The sequence below is a fragment of the Mobula birostris genome, chromosome 3 (assembly GCF_030028105.1).
Source record: "Mobula birostris isolate sMobBir1 chromosome 3, sMobBir1.hap1, whole genome shotgun sequence".
Classification (NCBI taxonomy): domain Eukaryota; kingdom Metazoa; phylum Chordata; class Chondrichthyes; order Myliobatiformes; family Myliobatidae; genus Mobula; species Mobula birostris.
This window is the reverse complement of record NC_092372.1, coordinates 228,699,704-228,715,172: the sequence shown is the minus strand read 5'-3', so window position 1 is coordinate 228,715,172 and position 15,469 is coordinate 228,699,704. Positions and strand designations below refer to the sequence as shown.

Genomic DNA, 15,469 nt, shown 5'->3' with positions numbered 1-15,469 from the left:
TCAGCCTTGAGCTGTTTTAATTTCAACTCATGCTCCATCTTTAATTTTTCCAGTAGGTTTACCTTCCGCGAACATTTTCAACACATCCTCAGTAAATTTCTGCGTCGAAATATAATATTCAACTATTTTTCTTTGAAGTTCTACCTTAGTCATACCCTTCTTTACCTCCTTAAGTTTCAATTCCTCAGCAATTTCCCGCAACTCATCCTATCAAGCTGACTTCAAAGCCACAGGGTTTGACGATGCCAGAAGCTTCCTAACATCCATTTCTGTTTTTGCACACAACCAAATCAGAATGGATTTTCCCCACTCAAATTGAAATTTGAAGAACCAGCTGGTAAACAGGAGATCCTGGGTTCGAATCTCAGCGGTGCCTCCAATTTTGTTACGTACCCCGTAACGGGTTATAGAACCAGCAGAAATGGAACACACCTGGAGTCTGGTTTTGCTTTTAACTAATGCTATTTTTATTAGTAACTACGCAATACAGTCATATATAACTAGATAAATCAAACAGGTTAGCAGTGTTACATGTATGTATGTGTGCAAATATAACTCCCAAACTATTGAGTTTGGGAGAAACAAGGCTTAGAGTCTTGAGACGGTAAAGTATGAAAGTTCAGTTCATCCACGGAATAGGTGATGAGAGAGAGATATTTGTAATCCAGGGTAAATGTCGAGAGAAGGCAATTACGTCGATATTCCACAGATTCCACAACAACAATACAAATAATAGTAGATTTTATCTCCGAAGTTGTTCCACTCCACACACGAAATATCACCGCCAGTGATCTTCAACAAATATCCTTTCAACACAAGTGGTACCACACCCAAATTCAGCTACGGGACATCTCAAAGTGCTGGCCACAGGATACTCCAACAGAATCCATGTATGGATTATCACCAACAGTAGCTTATCACAAAGGAGACCCTCTTCAACGGAACCACCACCCAGGCAAGGGTCGACACACTGATAGGTTCCACAAGGTTACCCCAAACACACAACTGTGATAGCCACTTATCCAGTTCCACGACATACGAAGTAACTCCAACAGTGATTTGCCACAGGGGTGCCTTTCTTCAGTGAACTACCACACCCAGACAAAGGGTAACACACGTGGTATTCACAAAGGTTTTCCCCTCACCAGAGACCCCATTCCTGTGGATTAACTACGTGACAGTCACACCTTCATATTCGAATGGAACTCAAACTCACCCTTACGGGCTACTTAGAGAGAGAGTCCAAACAGTGACCACTTTATCACTAGGTTTCTTTTGTTTTTAAACCTTCCTCTTCCTGCAAACTTGTTCTAGTTGCAGAAAACTTGTGAGAGTCATTTATCAATACTCAGGATCGATCTCAACTCACCCCTTTTGAGCTACTGGAAGTTTAAACCAGAACCTCACTCACTGGTGTCCTTCATTGATTGAATCCATCTTGACTCTGAGCGTGTGTTTCTCCATATCTGTCACCGTTCTTGTAAAAAGTAAACTCACTGCAGAGAAACCGTAACATCAATTGTCCATCAAATAACGCCGCCCTCGGTCACCATGGCGACTTACGAGCTACTCCTTGCTCTCTCTCTCTCTCTCTCTCTCTTTCCATGGCAACCCAGAAGCTGACAGCAGTAGTCAGTGTCCTTGTAAAAGTGTAAACACGAGCTGAAAGGCAGACTCCGCCCCTCTCTCTCAGCAGAAATCCAAAAGTTAGTCTCAGTTCTCTCTTGTGCCTTAAAGTGACCGTCCAAACCCTAGGGGTACATAACAATGGGCAGACTGGTTCAAGCTGACAGGAAGGTGACGACTACTTAAATCACCAATGGTGAGCCGAAGAGCATCTCTGAATGCACAATACATCGACCCTTGATGTACATGGGCTACAGCAGCAGAAAACCACATTGGTCTTAATAAAAGCTCATAAAGTGGCCACTCAGTACAGAAGAGGAACAGGGAGGTAGTGTTCATGAACAGTTCAGAGATCTGATGGTGGGCGAGAAGAAGCTGTTCCTAAAATGTTGAGTGTGTGTCTTCAAGCTCCTATACCACCTCCTCAGTCGTAGCCATGAGAAGAGGGAATGTCCAGGGTGATGGGGGTCCTCAGTGCCTTTTGACGATGTCCTCGATGCTGGGGAGGTTAGTGCCCACGATGGAGCTGGCTGAGTTTACACTCCTCTGCAGAATATAGGCCCATCAGCCCAGGATGTCGTTTCCGACCTTGTAACCTACTCTAAGATCAATCAGAGCTTGAAAGTTCTTTCAAAATCGACATCTGTGCTTGCATTATAGCTTTACTTCCATCTCCTGATTGTGGTTTCTATTCCTCACGAGCACTGCTTAACAAACAGTGGTAAACTGGTTTCTCTCACTGGAGAAAGGCCCCCTGCTCGTAGGTGGTGGAAGGACTGGAGTGCTAAACTTCCAGCTGAGCGGGGAGACTGGGACATGAAGCAGATTTGCAGCCCCGTGCTGTGGGACTTGCCTGCTGAGTGAGACGGTAGTTTCATTCTCTGATGCAAGTGAGTCACTGAAGTAGGTTTGTGGAGGCAAAGAGCTGCCATTTGGAATTGCTGCAGCCTGGCTGACATATAGAAGGCTGTACACTTCACCAAGAAGCGGAGGCAGGAAGTAGGACTGTGCACTTGTGAGAGGAAGGCAATCCAGAGGGAGATTCCGCCAGCTTATTGCAAGAGCACCTACTCCTGTGCTGTGTGTCAGTGGTCGAGAATCGACCATAAGAAAGGGGAGCAGAATTAAGCCATTTGACCAGTCAGAATCAGAATTGTTATCACCGGCATCTGTTGTGAAATTTGTTGACTTAGAAGCAGCAGTTCAATGCAGTACATAATATAGAAGAAAAAAATAAATAAATTGGTTGCAGTATGTAAATTCTATATGCTAGTACCCAAGATGGAGCTGACTAAATTCACGAACCTCTGCAGCTTGTTTCAGTCCTGTTCAGTAGCCCCCCCTCCCCAATACCAGACAGTGATGCAGCCTGTCAGAATGCTCTCCATGGTACAACTATAGAAGTTTTTGAGTGTATTTGTTGACATACCAAATCTCTTCAAACTGCTAATGAAGTATAGTCGCTGCCTTGCCTTCTTTATAGCTGCATCAGTATGTTGGGACCAGGTTAGATCCTCAGAGATCTTGACATCCAGGACTTGAAACTGCTCACTTTCTCCACTTCTGATCCCTCTATGAGGATCGGTATGTGTTCATTCATCTTACCCTTCCTGAAGTCCACAATCAGCTCTTTTGTCTTACTGACATTGAGAGCTAGGTTGTTGCTGTGACACCACTCCACTAGTTGGTATATCTTGCTCCTGTATGTCCTCTTGTCTCCACCTGAGATTCTACCAACAATGGTTATATCATCAGCAAATTTATAGATGGTATTTGGGTTACGCTTAGCCACACAATCATGGGTATAGAGATAATAGAGCAATGGGCAAAGCACACACCCCTGATGTGTGCTAGTGTTGATCATCAGCGAGGAGGAGATATTATCACCAATCTGCACAGATTTGGTCTTCCGGTTAGAAAGTTGGGAGGTATAGAGGCCCAGATTCTGTAACTTCTCAATCAGGATTGTGGGAATGATGGTATCAAATGCTGAGCTATAGTCGATGAACAGCATCCTGACATAGGTGTTTGTGTTGTCCAGGTGGTCTAAAGTCGTGTGAAGAGCCATGGAGATTGCATCTGCTGTTGACCTATTGTAGCGACAAGCAAATTGCAATAAGTCCAGGTCCTCACTGAGGCAGGAGATCAGTCTAGGCATGACTAATCTCTCAAAGCAGTTCATCAGTGTAGATGTGAGTGCTACCGGGCGATAGTCGTTAAGGCAGCCCACATAATTACTCTTAGGCACTAGTTTAATTGTTGCCTTTTTGAAGCAAGTGGGAACTTCCGCCCGTAGCAGTGAGAGGTTGAAAATGTCCTTGAATACTCCCGCTAGTTGGTTGGCACAAGTTTTCAGAGCCTTACCAGGTACTCCATCTGGACCTTCCAGCTTGCGAGGGTTCACCCTCTTTAAAGACAGCCTAACATCGGCCTCTGAGACAGGGATCACAGGGTCATCAGGTGCAGCAGGGATCTTCACAGCTGCAGTTATATTCTCCCTTTTGAAGCAGGCATAGAAGGCATTGAGTTCATCTGGTAGTGAAGCATGGCTGCCATTCATGCTATCAAGTCTGCTACACCATTTGATCATGGCTGATCCATTTCTCTCTCAACCTCATTCTCCTGCCTCCTCCCTGTAAGCTTTCACACCCTGAGTAATCAAAAACCTATCAACCTGTGCCTTAAATACATCCAAAGACACAGCCTCCATAGCAGTGGATTCCGCAGATTCACTCCTCTGTGGCTAAAGAAATTCCTCTTCATCTCTGTTCTAAAAGGATGCTCCCCTACTCTGAGGAGGTGGCCTCTGGTCCTAGACTTCCCCCACTTTAGGAAACATCCTCTCCAAGTCCACCCTGTCTAGGCCTTTTAGCATTTGCTTTCCTCACCACTGACTCTACCTACAAATTAACCTTTAGGGAATCCAGCACAGGGAATCCCAGGCCCCTGTGTACCTTAGACTTTTGATTTTCTCCCTGTTTAGAAAGTAGTATACACTTGTATTCCTTCAGCCAAAGTGCATGATCATACACTTTCGGACACTGTATTCCATCTGCCACTTCTTTGCCCATTCTCCTAACCTTTCAAAATCCTCCTGTAGCCTCCCTGCTTCCTGAACATTACCTGCCTTCACATCATCTGCAAACGTGGACACAAAGCCATCAATTCCGTTTTCCAAATCATTGGCATACAACTTGTAAAGAAGTGGTCACAACACAGACCTCTGTGGAGCACCACTAATCACTGGCAGCCAACAAGAAAAGGATCCCGTTATTCCCTATGGGCTCTACTTGTTTAGCAGCCTCATGTATGGCACTTTAGACCACAAGACATAGGAGCAAAATTAGGCCATTCAGCCCATTGAGTGAGTCTGCTCTGCCATTCCATCATGGCTGATTTCGGATCCCACTCAACCCCATACACCTACCTTCTTGCCCCCACCAGAGGAAACATCCTCTCCACATCCACCCTATCTAGTCCTTTAAACATTAGGTAGGTTTCAATGAGATCCCCACACATTCTTCTAAATTCCAATAGGTACAGGCCCAAAGCTGTCAAACACTCCTCATATGTTAAACCCTTCATTCCCAGAATCATCCTCGTGACCCTCCTCTGGTCTCTCTCTGATGACGATACATTTTTTCTGAGATAGGGGGCCCAGAAATATTGACATTAGTCCAAGTGCAGCCTGACTAGTGTCTCATAAAGGCTCAGCATTATCTCCGAGCTTTTATATTCTATTCCCCTAAATTAACCTTCTAGGGGCCTTGCACGAGAACTCCTAAGTCCCTCTGCACCACTGATGTTTGAACCTTCTTCCCATTTTGACAATAGTCCACATTATTGTTCCTTTTACCAAAATGTATTATCATACGTTTCCTAACACTGTATTCCATCTGCCACTTTTTTGCCCATTCTTCCAGTCTGTCTAAGTCCTGCTGCAATCGCGTTGCCTCCTCAGCACTATCTACCCCTCCACCTATCTTTGTATCATGTACAAACTTTGCCACAAAGCCATCAATTCCACCATCTAAACCATTGATAAACAATGTGAAAAGTAGGTGTCCCAATACTGACCCCTGAGGAACACCACTAGCCACTGGCAGCAAACCAGAAAAGGTCCACTATTCCCACTCACTGCCTCCTGCCTGTCAGCCATTCCTCTATCCGTGCCAGTATCTTTCCTGTAATGCCATAGGATTTTATCTTGTTAAGCAGCCTCGTGTGGCACCTTATTAAACGCCTTCTGAAAATCCAAGTAAATGACATCCACTGCCTCTCCTTTGTCCACCCTGCTTGTTACTTCCTCGAAGAACTCTTAACAGATTTGTCAGGCAAGATTTTCCCTTTACAGAAACCATGCTGACTTTGACTTATTTTATCATTAGCCTCCAAGTACCTTGAAACCTCTTCCTTAATAATAGACTCCTACCTTTCCTAACCACTGAGGTTCGGCTAACTGGCCTATAATTTCCATTCTTCTGCCTTCCTCTCTTCTTAAAGAGTGGAATGACACTTGCAATCTTCCAGTTCTCTGGGACCATGCCAGAATCAATTGATTCTTGAAATATCATGACCAATGCATCCATTATCTTCCGCAACCTCTGCAGGACACTGGGATGTAATCCATCTGGCCCACCTTAAGACTTTCAAGTTGGCCTAGCACTTTTCCTTTGTAATTGCAATGGCACTCACTCCTGCTCCCTGACATTCATGGACCACTGGCACACTGCTGGTGTCTTCCACAGTGAAGACAGATGCAAAGTATCCATTAAATTCATCTGTCATTTATTTGTCCCCATTACTACCTCACCAACATCATTTTCCAGCGGTCCAATATCAACTCAAACCTCCCTGTTACTCTTTATATACTTGAAAAACTTTTGGTATCCTACTTTATATTATTGGCTAGTTTGCCCTCATATTTAATCTTTTTCCTTCTTATAGCTTTTTTAGTTGCCTTTTGTTGGATTTTCAGAGCTTCCCAATCATCCAACTTCCCAATGCCCTTTCCTTGGCTTTTATGCGGTCCTTAAATTTCTTTGTCGGCCATGGTTGCCTACCCCTGCCATTAGAGATCTTCTCCCTCTGTGGGACGTATCTATTCTGGTCCTTGTGAACTATTCCCAGAAACTTCAGCCATCAATGTTCTGCTGTCATCCCCGCCAGTATCTCCCTCCAATCCACCTGGGGAAGCTCCTCTCTCATGTCTCTGTAATTCCCTTTATTCCATTGCAGTGCAAATATATGTGAGTTATGCTTCTCGAATTGCAGTATGAACTCAATCATATTATCATCATTGCCTCTTCCTAATAAGATCTGGGTTATTACACAACACCCAATCTAAGACAGCCTTTCCCTGAGTAGGCTCGAGCACAAGCTGCTCTTATCAGCTATCTCGTAGGTATCGAACAAATTCCCGATGCAACACCAACCTAGTTTTCCCAATTCCTATGCATATTGAAGTCCCTTGTCACAATTATGTCATTATTATTATTATTATTACATGCCTTTTCCAGCCCCCTTTGCAATCTCAACCCCTCATCTTGACTACTATTTGCAGGCCTAGAAATGATTCCCATAATGTTTTTTTCTCCCTTGCAGTTCCTTAACTCCACCCACAAAGATTCAACATTCTCTGACCCTATGTCATCTCTTTCTAAAGATGTAATTCCATCTCTTGCCAACAGAGCCACACTACTGTCTATGCCTTCCTGCCTGTCCTTTCGAAACAAAGTATATCCTTTGATGTTAAACTCCCAACTTTGGCCTTCTTTCAGTCATGACTCAACCTATAATGTCATACCGACTAATCTGTAATTGCGCCACAAGTTTGTCCACCTTATTCCGAATACTATGCACAGTTAAGTACAGCACCTTCAGTCCTGCATTCTTCGCCTTTATGAATTTTACCTCTGTGCACAATTTAACTCTTTGCTCTGTCTGCATTTATATCCAGTCATGGCTGGTCCTTCTTTACATTCATGTTACATCCATCATCTACTTGTAAACCTGCTGGCTCATCCTCAGCTCTATCACCCTGGTTCCCATCCCCCTGCCATATTAGTTTAAACCACTCCCAACAGCTCTAGTAAATCTGCCCACAAGAATATTGGTCCCCCTCGGATTCAAGTGCAACCTGTCCCTTTAGTACTGGACCACCTACTCCAGAGGAGGTCCCAATGATCCAGAATTCTGAATCCCTGCCCCCTGCTTCAATTTTTCAGCCAAGCATTTATCTGCCACTTCATTCTATTCCTATTCTCACTGTCGCGTGGCACAGGCAGCAATCCTGAGGTTACTACCCTTGAGATCCAGCTTCTGAACTTCCTTTCTAACTCCCTATATTCTTTTTTCAGGACTTCCTCCCTTTTTCTACCCATGTCATTGGTACCAATATGTACCAGGACTTCTAGCTGCTCACCATCCCTTTTCAGGCTATCTCAGACCCTGGTACCTGGGAGACAAACGACCATCCATGTTTCCTTTTTACATCCACAGAATCGCCTGTCTGACCCCCTAACCACAGAGTCCCCTATCACTGCTGCCGTCCTCTTCCATTCCCTAGCCTTCTGAGCCACAGGGCCAGACTCAGTGCCAGAGGCACGGCCACTGTTGCTTCCCCCAGGTTGATCCCCCGCCCCCCCAAAAACAGTACTCAAAATGGAGTACTTATTTTTGAGGGGGCAGCCACAGAGATGCTCTCCACTATTTGACGTTCCCCCTTCCCTGTCCTGGCAGTCACCCATTTATCTGTCTCCTGTAGCCTTGGGGTGATTACCTCCCTGTAGCTCCCGTCTATCACTGCCTCACTTTCCCTAACAAGTCGAAGCCCATCGAGCTGCAGCACCAGTTAGAGGCCCTCTGAAAATCCAAATACACCACATCAACCAATTTTCCTTTGTCTATGCCAATGGCATTTCTTCAAAGAACTCCCAACAGATTTATCAAGCAAGATTTTCCCTTGAGGAAACCATGCTGGCTACAGCCTATTTTATCTTCATCATGTGACTCCAAGTACCCTGAAACTACATCCTTAACAATTGACTCCAATACCTTCTTAGTCACTGGGGTCAGGCTAACTGGCCTATATTTTTTTGTCTTCTCCTTCTCTCCTCTCTTGAAGAGTGGAGTCGTATTTGCAGTTTTTCAGTCCTCTGGTACGATGCCAGCATCTAGTGATCTTTGGAAGATCATCACTGATGCCTCCACGATCTCTTCAGCCACCTCTTTCAGAACCCTGGGGTGTACACCATCCAGTCCAGGTGACTTATCTACCTTCAGACCTTTCAGTTTCCCAAGAACCTTCTCTCTAGTGATAGCAACTTCACTCACTTCTTCCTCCTGACACTCTTGAAAGTCTGAGATACTGCTGGTGTCTTCCACAGTTAAGACTGATGCAAGATACTTGTTCAGTTTATCTGCTATTTCCTAGTCCCCCATTACTACCATTTTACTACCAGCATCATTTTTCAGTGGTCCGATATCTACTCTTGCCTCTCTTTTACTCTTTGTATATCTGAAAAACTTTTGGTATCCTCTTTGATATTATTGGCTAGTTTATTTCCTATTTCAGATTTTCCCTCCTTATGGCTTTTTTAGTTACCTTCCGTTGGTTTTTAAAAGCTTCCCATTTCCCCACTAATTATTGCTTTTATTATATGCCCTCTCTTTTGCTTTGTCAGCTATGGTTGTGTCACCCTGCCTTTAGAATATACTCCGTCTTTGGGATGTATCTACGCCGTGACTTCCAAATTGCTTCCAGAACCTCCAGCCATTGCTGCTCTGCCAGCCTCCCAGCAGCGTTACTTTCCAATCAACTTTGTCCAGCTCCTCTCTCATGCCTCTGTAATTCCCTTGATTCCACAGTAATGCTGATACATTTGACTTTGGCTTCTCCCTCTCAAGTTGCAAGATATAATCCTGTATTCATCACCTTTTTAAATTTGTCCCCTTGTTACACTGTCACTCACCCCACTGACTGCAGTTTTGCCCAGTCATCTGCCTGTCCTTCCTGACTATGGACTCTCACCGCTGCAGTCCTCTTTTCCCCACTTCCTTTCTGAGCCACGGTGCTAGTCGCTGTGGACCCCCCCCCCCCCAAGCAGATCATTCCCCTAACAGTATCCAAAGTGGTCTTCTTATTATTGAGGGGAACAGCCAAAGGGGTATTTCGTATTGACTGCCTATTTCCTTTCCCTCTACTTACAGTCACCCAGGTCCCTGCCTCCTGCAACTTAGGGGTGACTATCATCACTGCTCTTATGATGTACTAACAGATGAAGAATGAAGAAGAAACTTACCAGATACGTACTTCGCAGAAGCTTCCCCTCTTTAACACTGGTCCATTCACACAATGGCCACTCTGTTTGTCCCTGCCTTATTTTTATTTGTCCTTGCTAAGGAATCTTGATTGGATTGGGTCGCCGGAAAAATGACGAAAGCCCGTGAACCCTCCTTTTTCAATCTCACTCACAGACCTTGAATTTCTTGCCACATTCCAATGTCATGGAGGTTGGCAGAGAAATTAGATGGTGTACGTTGGTGGAGATTTATAGCACCTAGAATAGAAGATAAGTTGACGGGTATGTGTGGTGGAGAAGGAACGGGATTAGTGGGATTGATGCTTCCGATATTTTCTACACATAGCTTCTTACCTGCACCATTATCCTCTGTAAACTTTCCCACCTTGTACACTCCTTTATTCCCTCTGTCCTATACACACTGTCCCCTAGATACTCTGTCCTATACACACTCTCCCCTATATACTCTGTCCTGTACACACTCTCCCTTATATACTTACCCTATATATATATACTCTCCCCTATAAGCACTCATACATAAAGCAATACAGCACAGGAACTGCAGGGAACTATAGACTTTGAACACAAAATCCCTCTGTACGGCTTCTCCCTTGGTATGACTCTTCCTCAGTTTCGTCACTCCCACAGTGTGACTCTTCCTCGGTACCACCCCTCCCACAGTGTGACCCTCCCTCGGTACCACCCCTCCCACAGTGTGACCCTCCCTCAGTACCGCCCCACCCACAGTGTGACTCTCCCTCAGTACCACAACTCCCACAGTGTGACCCTCCCTCGGTACCGCCCCTCCCACAGTGTGACCCCCCCCCCGGTACCGCCCCTCCCACACTGTGACCTCCCTCAGTACCTCCCGTCCCACAGTGTGACCTCCCTCAGTATCACCCCTCCCACAGTGTGACCCTCCCCCGGTACCACCCCTCCCACAGTGTGACCCTCCCTTGGAACCACCCCTCCTGCAACAAGACGGTCCTATCGAGGGGTGATGGGAGATAGCGATACTCGAAGGGGGTTCCTTATGTCCAGTCTATTCCGCGATTTCGTTTTCGTTGCATTCTTCGCAGTGATATGATGTTGGAAATGGAAGCAACGTTTTCAGTGCTTTCGTGGCTATCTCAGGATTTTGAGCCTTGAATTTGATCCAGAATGCCGGCAGAGATGTTATGTCAAACATAAATGCCCACCATCATTTGCAAGCTCGAGGAGTTGATCTTTTTCCCATGCTGACATGGATGATTCACCGGGGACATTCACAAATGAGTCATGGACCCATTCCTTTGCACGTCTTGGGTCATTTGCATCTTGGGTCAATGATAACCTGGCATGCGTTCAAGTTCAACAGTACGTGACAGGGATAGAGGAAAGGTGCAGCTGACTCATATCATTCCATATCACCAAATCATATCGTTTCCTCCCGGCCCGGTAGCACATGCTTTGTGACCCAGTGGTTGGGAATCACTGTTTTAAGGCCTTAGTCAGACTGCACCTGGAGTATTGTCAGCAATTTTGGGCTCCATATCTAACAAAGGATGTGTTGGCATTTGAGGAGTATTTGATGGCTCAGAGCCTATACTCGCTGGAGTTTAGAAGAATCAGGGGAGATCTCATTGAAACCTATTGAAAATTGAAAGCCTAGATAGAGTAAATGTGGAGAAGATGTTTCTAATAGTAGGGAGTCTAGCACCAGAGGGCACAGACTCAGAAAAGAGGACTGTCCATTTATAACTGAGATGAGAACGGATTTGTGTGCAGTTTTGGTCCCCTAATCTGAGGAAAAACATTCTTGCCATAGAGGGAGGACAAAGAAGGTTCACCAGATTGATTCCTGGGATGGCAGGACTTTCATATGATGAAAGACTGGATTGACTAGGCTTATACTCTCTGGAATTTAGAAGATTGAGGGGGGATCTTATTGAAACGTATAAAATCCTAAAGGGATTGGACAGGCTAGATGCAGGAAGATTGTACCCGATGTTGGGGAAGTCCAGAACGAGGGGTCACAGTTTGAGGATAAAGGGGAAGCCTTTTAGGACCGAGATGAGGAAAATCTTCTTCACACAGAGAGTGGTGAATCTGTGGAATTCTCTGCCACGGGAAACAGTTGAGGCCAGTTCATTGGCTATATTTAAGAGGGAGTTAGATATGGCCCTTGTGGCTGCAGGGATCAGGGAGTATGGAGGGAAGGCTGGTACAGGGTTCTGAGTTGGATGATCAGCCATGATCATACTGAATGGCGGTGCAGGCTCGAAGGGCCGAATGGCCTACTCCTGCACCTATTTTCTATGTTTCTATGTTTCTTTAACCAGAGGGTAGTGAATTTGTGGAATTCGTTGCCACAAACTGCTGATAACTGCGGCCTAGTCAATGGATATATTTAAAGCGGAAGTTAATTGGTTCTTGATTAGTCAGGGCGTCAAAGATTATGGGGAGAAGCCTGGAGAATGCGGCTGAGAGGGTTAATAAATCAGCCATGATGAAATGGCAGAACAGGCTGGATGGGCCAAATGGCCTAATTCAGTTTGATGGCCTATATGCTTTTTTAACTGTTCCTTTCCTCTTCCTTATCTGGTTGCAGAGCCTGTACGAATTTAATTTGAAAGATATCATCTATGAGTTCAAGAGCATGACGTGCCATGGGATTAGCACGCGGAGCCAGCCCACAGACCAGCTGATCTACCACTTTGAGGATGAGGAGGAGGCTCAGAGGTGGTCGACCATCATTAACAGTTCTCTGAGAGAGGTTGAGAAAGGTGAGTGATGTACAAATGTGCAGGAAAGTCTGTGCCGCTATGTCATTAGACCACAGCTGACCTAATGTAAACTCAGCCCTACTCTCCTGTATCATCCCCTTGCATATCAAAGTTCAAAGTCGAAGTACACAACAGTGCTTATAAAAACTGTTCACCCCCCTTGGAAATCTTCATGTTTCATTGTTTTACATTGAATCTCAGTGGATTTAATTTGTTTTTTTTTCCCACTGATCAACAGAAAAGGACTCTTTCATGTAAAAGTGAAAACAGATCTCTACAAACTGATCTAAATTAATTACAATTGATTGCATAAGTATTCACCCCTTATCAGATTGCTGGCAGGTGGTAAGACTGGGTTCCCTCACCTCCACCCTTCTGACTCTCAATACAGGAGCCCCTCAGGGCTGTGTACTAAGTCCCCTCCTTTACTCCCTGTATACCCATGACTGTGTCGCCACCCACAGCTCTAATCTGTTAATTAAATTTGCCAATGACACTACATTGATTGGCCTTATCTCGAACAATAATGAGGTGGCTTACAGAGAAGAAGTCATTACCCTGACACAGTGGTGTCAAGAAAACAAACTCTCCCTCAATGTCACAAAAACAAAGGAGCTGGTTGTGGACTACAGGAGGAATGGAGATGGGCTAACCCCTATTGACGTCAATGGATCTGGGGCTGAGGGTGAACAGCTTTAAGTTCCTCGGCATCGACATCACCGAGGATCTCACGTGGTTTATACATACCCGCTGTGTGGCAAAAAAGGCACAACAGTGCCTCTGGTTGCGGAAATTTGGTATGGGCCCCCAAATCCTAATAACTTTTGACAGGTGCACAGTTGAGAGCATCCTGACTGGCTGCATCATTGCCTGGAATGGGAACTATACCTCCCTTAATCACAGGACTCTGCAGAGAGTGGTGTGGACAGCCCAGCACATCTGGAGATGTGAACTTCCCAAGATTCAGGACATTTACAAAGATGGGTGTGCAAAAAGGACCCGTAGGATCACTGGGGACCCGAGTCACCCCAACCACAAACTGTTCCAGCTGCTACCATCTGGGAAACGGTACCGCAGCATAAAAGCCAGGACCAACAGGCTCCGGGACAGCTTCTTCCACCAGGCTGTCAGACTGATGAACTCATGCTGATTTGAGTGTATTCTATGTTACATTGACTGTTTTATTTATTATAAATCATTATGATTGCACATTACATATTTAGACGGAGATGTAACGTAAAGATTTGTACTCATGTATATGAAGGATGTAAGAAATAAAGTCAATTCATTCATTCCCTTTAATATGACACACCAAATCATCACTGGTGCAGCCAGTTGGTTTTAGAAGTCACATAGTTGGTTAAATGGAGTTCTCTGTGTGCAGTCAATTGATTGTAGTAAAAATACACCTCTATCTGGAAGGTCCAACTGCCGGAGAGTTAGTATCCTGGCAAAAACTACACCGTGAAGGCAAAAGAGCACTCCAGGTGGCTCCGCGAAAAGGTTATTGATGGATACGAGAAAATTTCCTAGTCACTGAATATCCCTTGGAGTACAGTTAAGTCAATCAAGAAATGGAAATAAGTTGTAAATCTGCCTAGAGCAGGCTGTCCTCAAAAACTGAGTGACCGTGCAAGAAGGGGACTAGTGAGGGAGACCACCAAGAGACCTATGAAAACTCTGGAGGAGTTACAAGCTTCAGTGGCTGAGGTGGGAGAGACCGCGCATACGACAATTGTTGCCCAGGTGCTTCACCAGTCACAGTTTTATGGCAGAGTGGCAAAGAGAAAGCCACTGTTGATCAAAACTCACATGAGTTTGCCAGAAGGCATGTGGAAGGCTCTGAAGTCAGCTGGAAGAAGGTTCTATGGTCTAATGAAACGAAAATTGAATGTTTTGACCATCAGACTAAATGCTATGTCAAAAACACACCATCCCTACAGTGAAGCATGGTGCTGGCTGCATCATGCTGTGGGGATGCTTCACTGCAGCAGGCTCTGGAAGGCTTGTGAAGGTAGAGGGTAAAATGAATGCAGCAAAATACAGGGAAATCCTGGAGGAAAACCTGATGCAGTCTGCAAAAGAACTGCGACTTGGGAGATTTTTCTAGCAAGGCAATGACCCCCAAGCATTAAGCCAAAGCTGCAAAGGAATGGCTTAAAAACAACAAAGTTAATGTCCTGGAGTGGCCAAATCAGAGTCCAGACTTCAACCCGATTGAGAATTTGTGGCTGGACTTGAAAAGGGCTGTTCACTCACGATCCCCATGCAATCTGACAGAGCTTGAGCAGTTTTGTAAAGAAGAATGAAGAAAAATTGCAGTGTCCAGATGTGCAAAGCTGATAGAGACCTATTCACACAGACTCAAGGCTGTAATTGCTGCCAAAGGTACATCTACTAAATACTGACTTAAAGGGAGTGAATACTTATGCAATCAGTTATTTTATGTTTTATATTTGTAATTGATTTAGATCACTTTGCAGAGATCTGTTTTCACTTTGACACAAAAGAGTCTTTTTCTGTTGATCAGTATCAAAAAGCCAGATAAAATTCACCATGATTCAATGTTATAAAACAGTAAAACTTGAAAATTTCCAAGGGGGAGGTGAATACCTTTTATAGGCACTATATGTCACCGTACACAACCCTGAGATTAGTTTTCCTGTGGGCATTCACTGCGGAGGCTACCTCTGTAAATATATTTAAGACAAGGCTGGATAGATTTTTGCATAGTAGGTGAATTAAGGGTTATGGGAAAAAGGCAGGTAGGTGGAG

The 15,469-nt window shown here is 44.8% G+C and overlaps 1 protein-coding gene across 7 annotated transcripts in view; it reads left to right on the top strand.

Annotated features, from left to right (window-relative positions):
* Positions 1 to 15,469, top strand: part of shrprbck1r (sharpin and rbck1 related) — an 85,275-nt gene that overhangs the window by 15,740 nt on the left and 54,066 nt on the right. For all 7 annotated transcript variants that reach the window (XM_072254299.1, XM_072254297.1, XM_072254296.1 and 4 more), the window contains exon 2: positions 12,520 to 12,694. In XM_072254299.1, the coding sequence (XP_072110400.1) occupies positions 12,520 to 12,694 (175 nt within the window). The remainder of the gene's footprint in view (positions 1 to 12,519; positions 12,695 to 15,469) is intronic.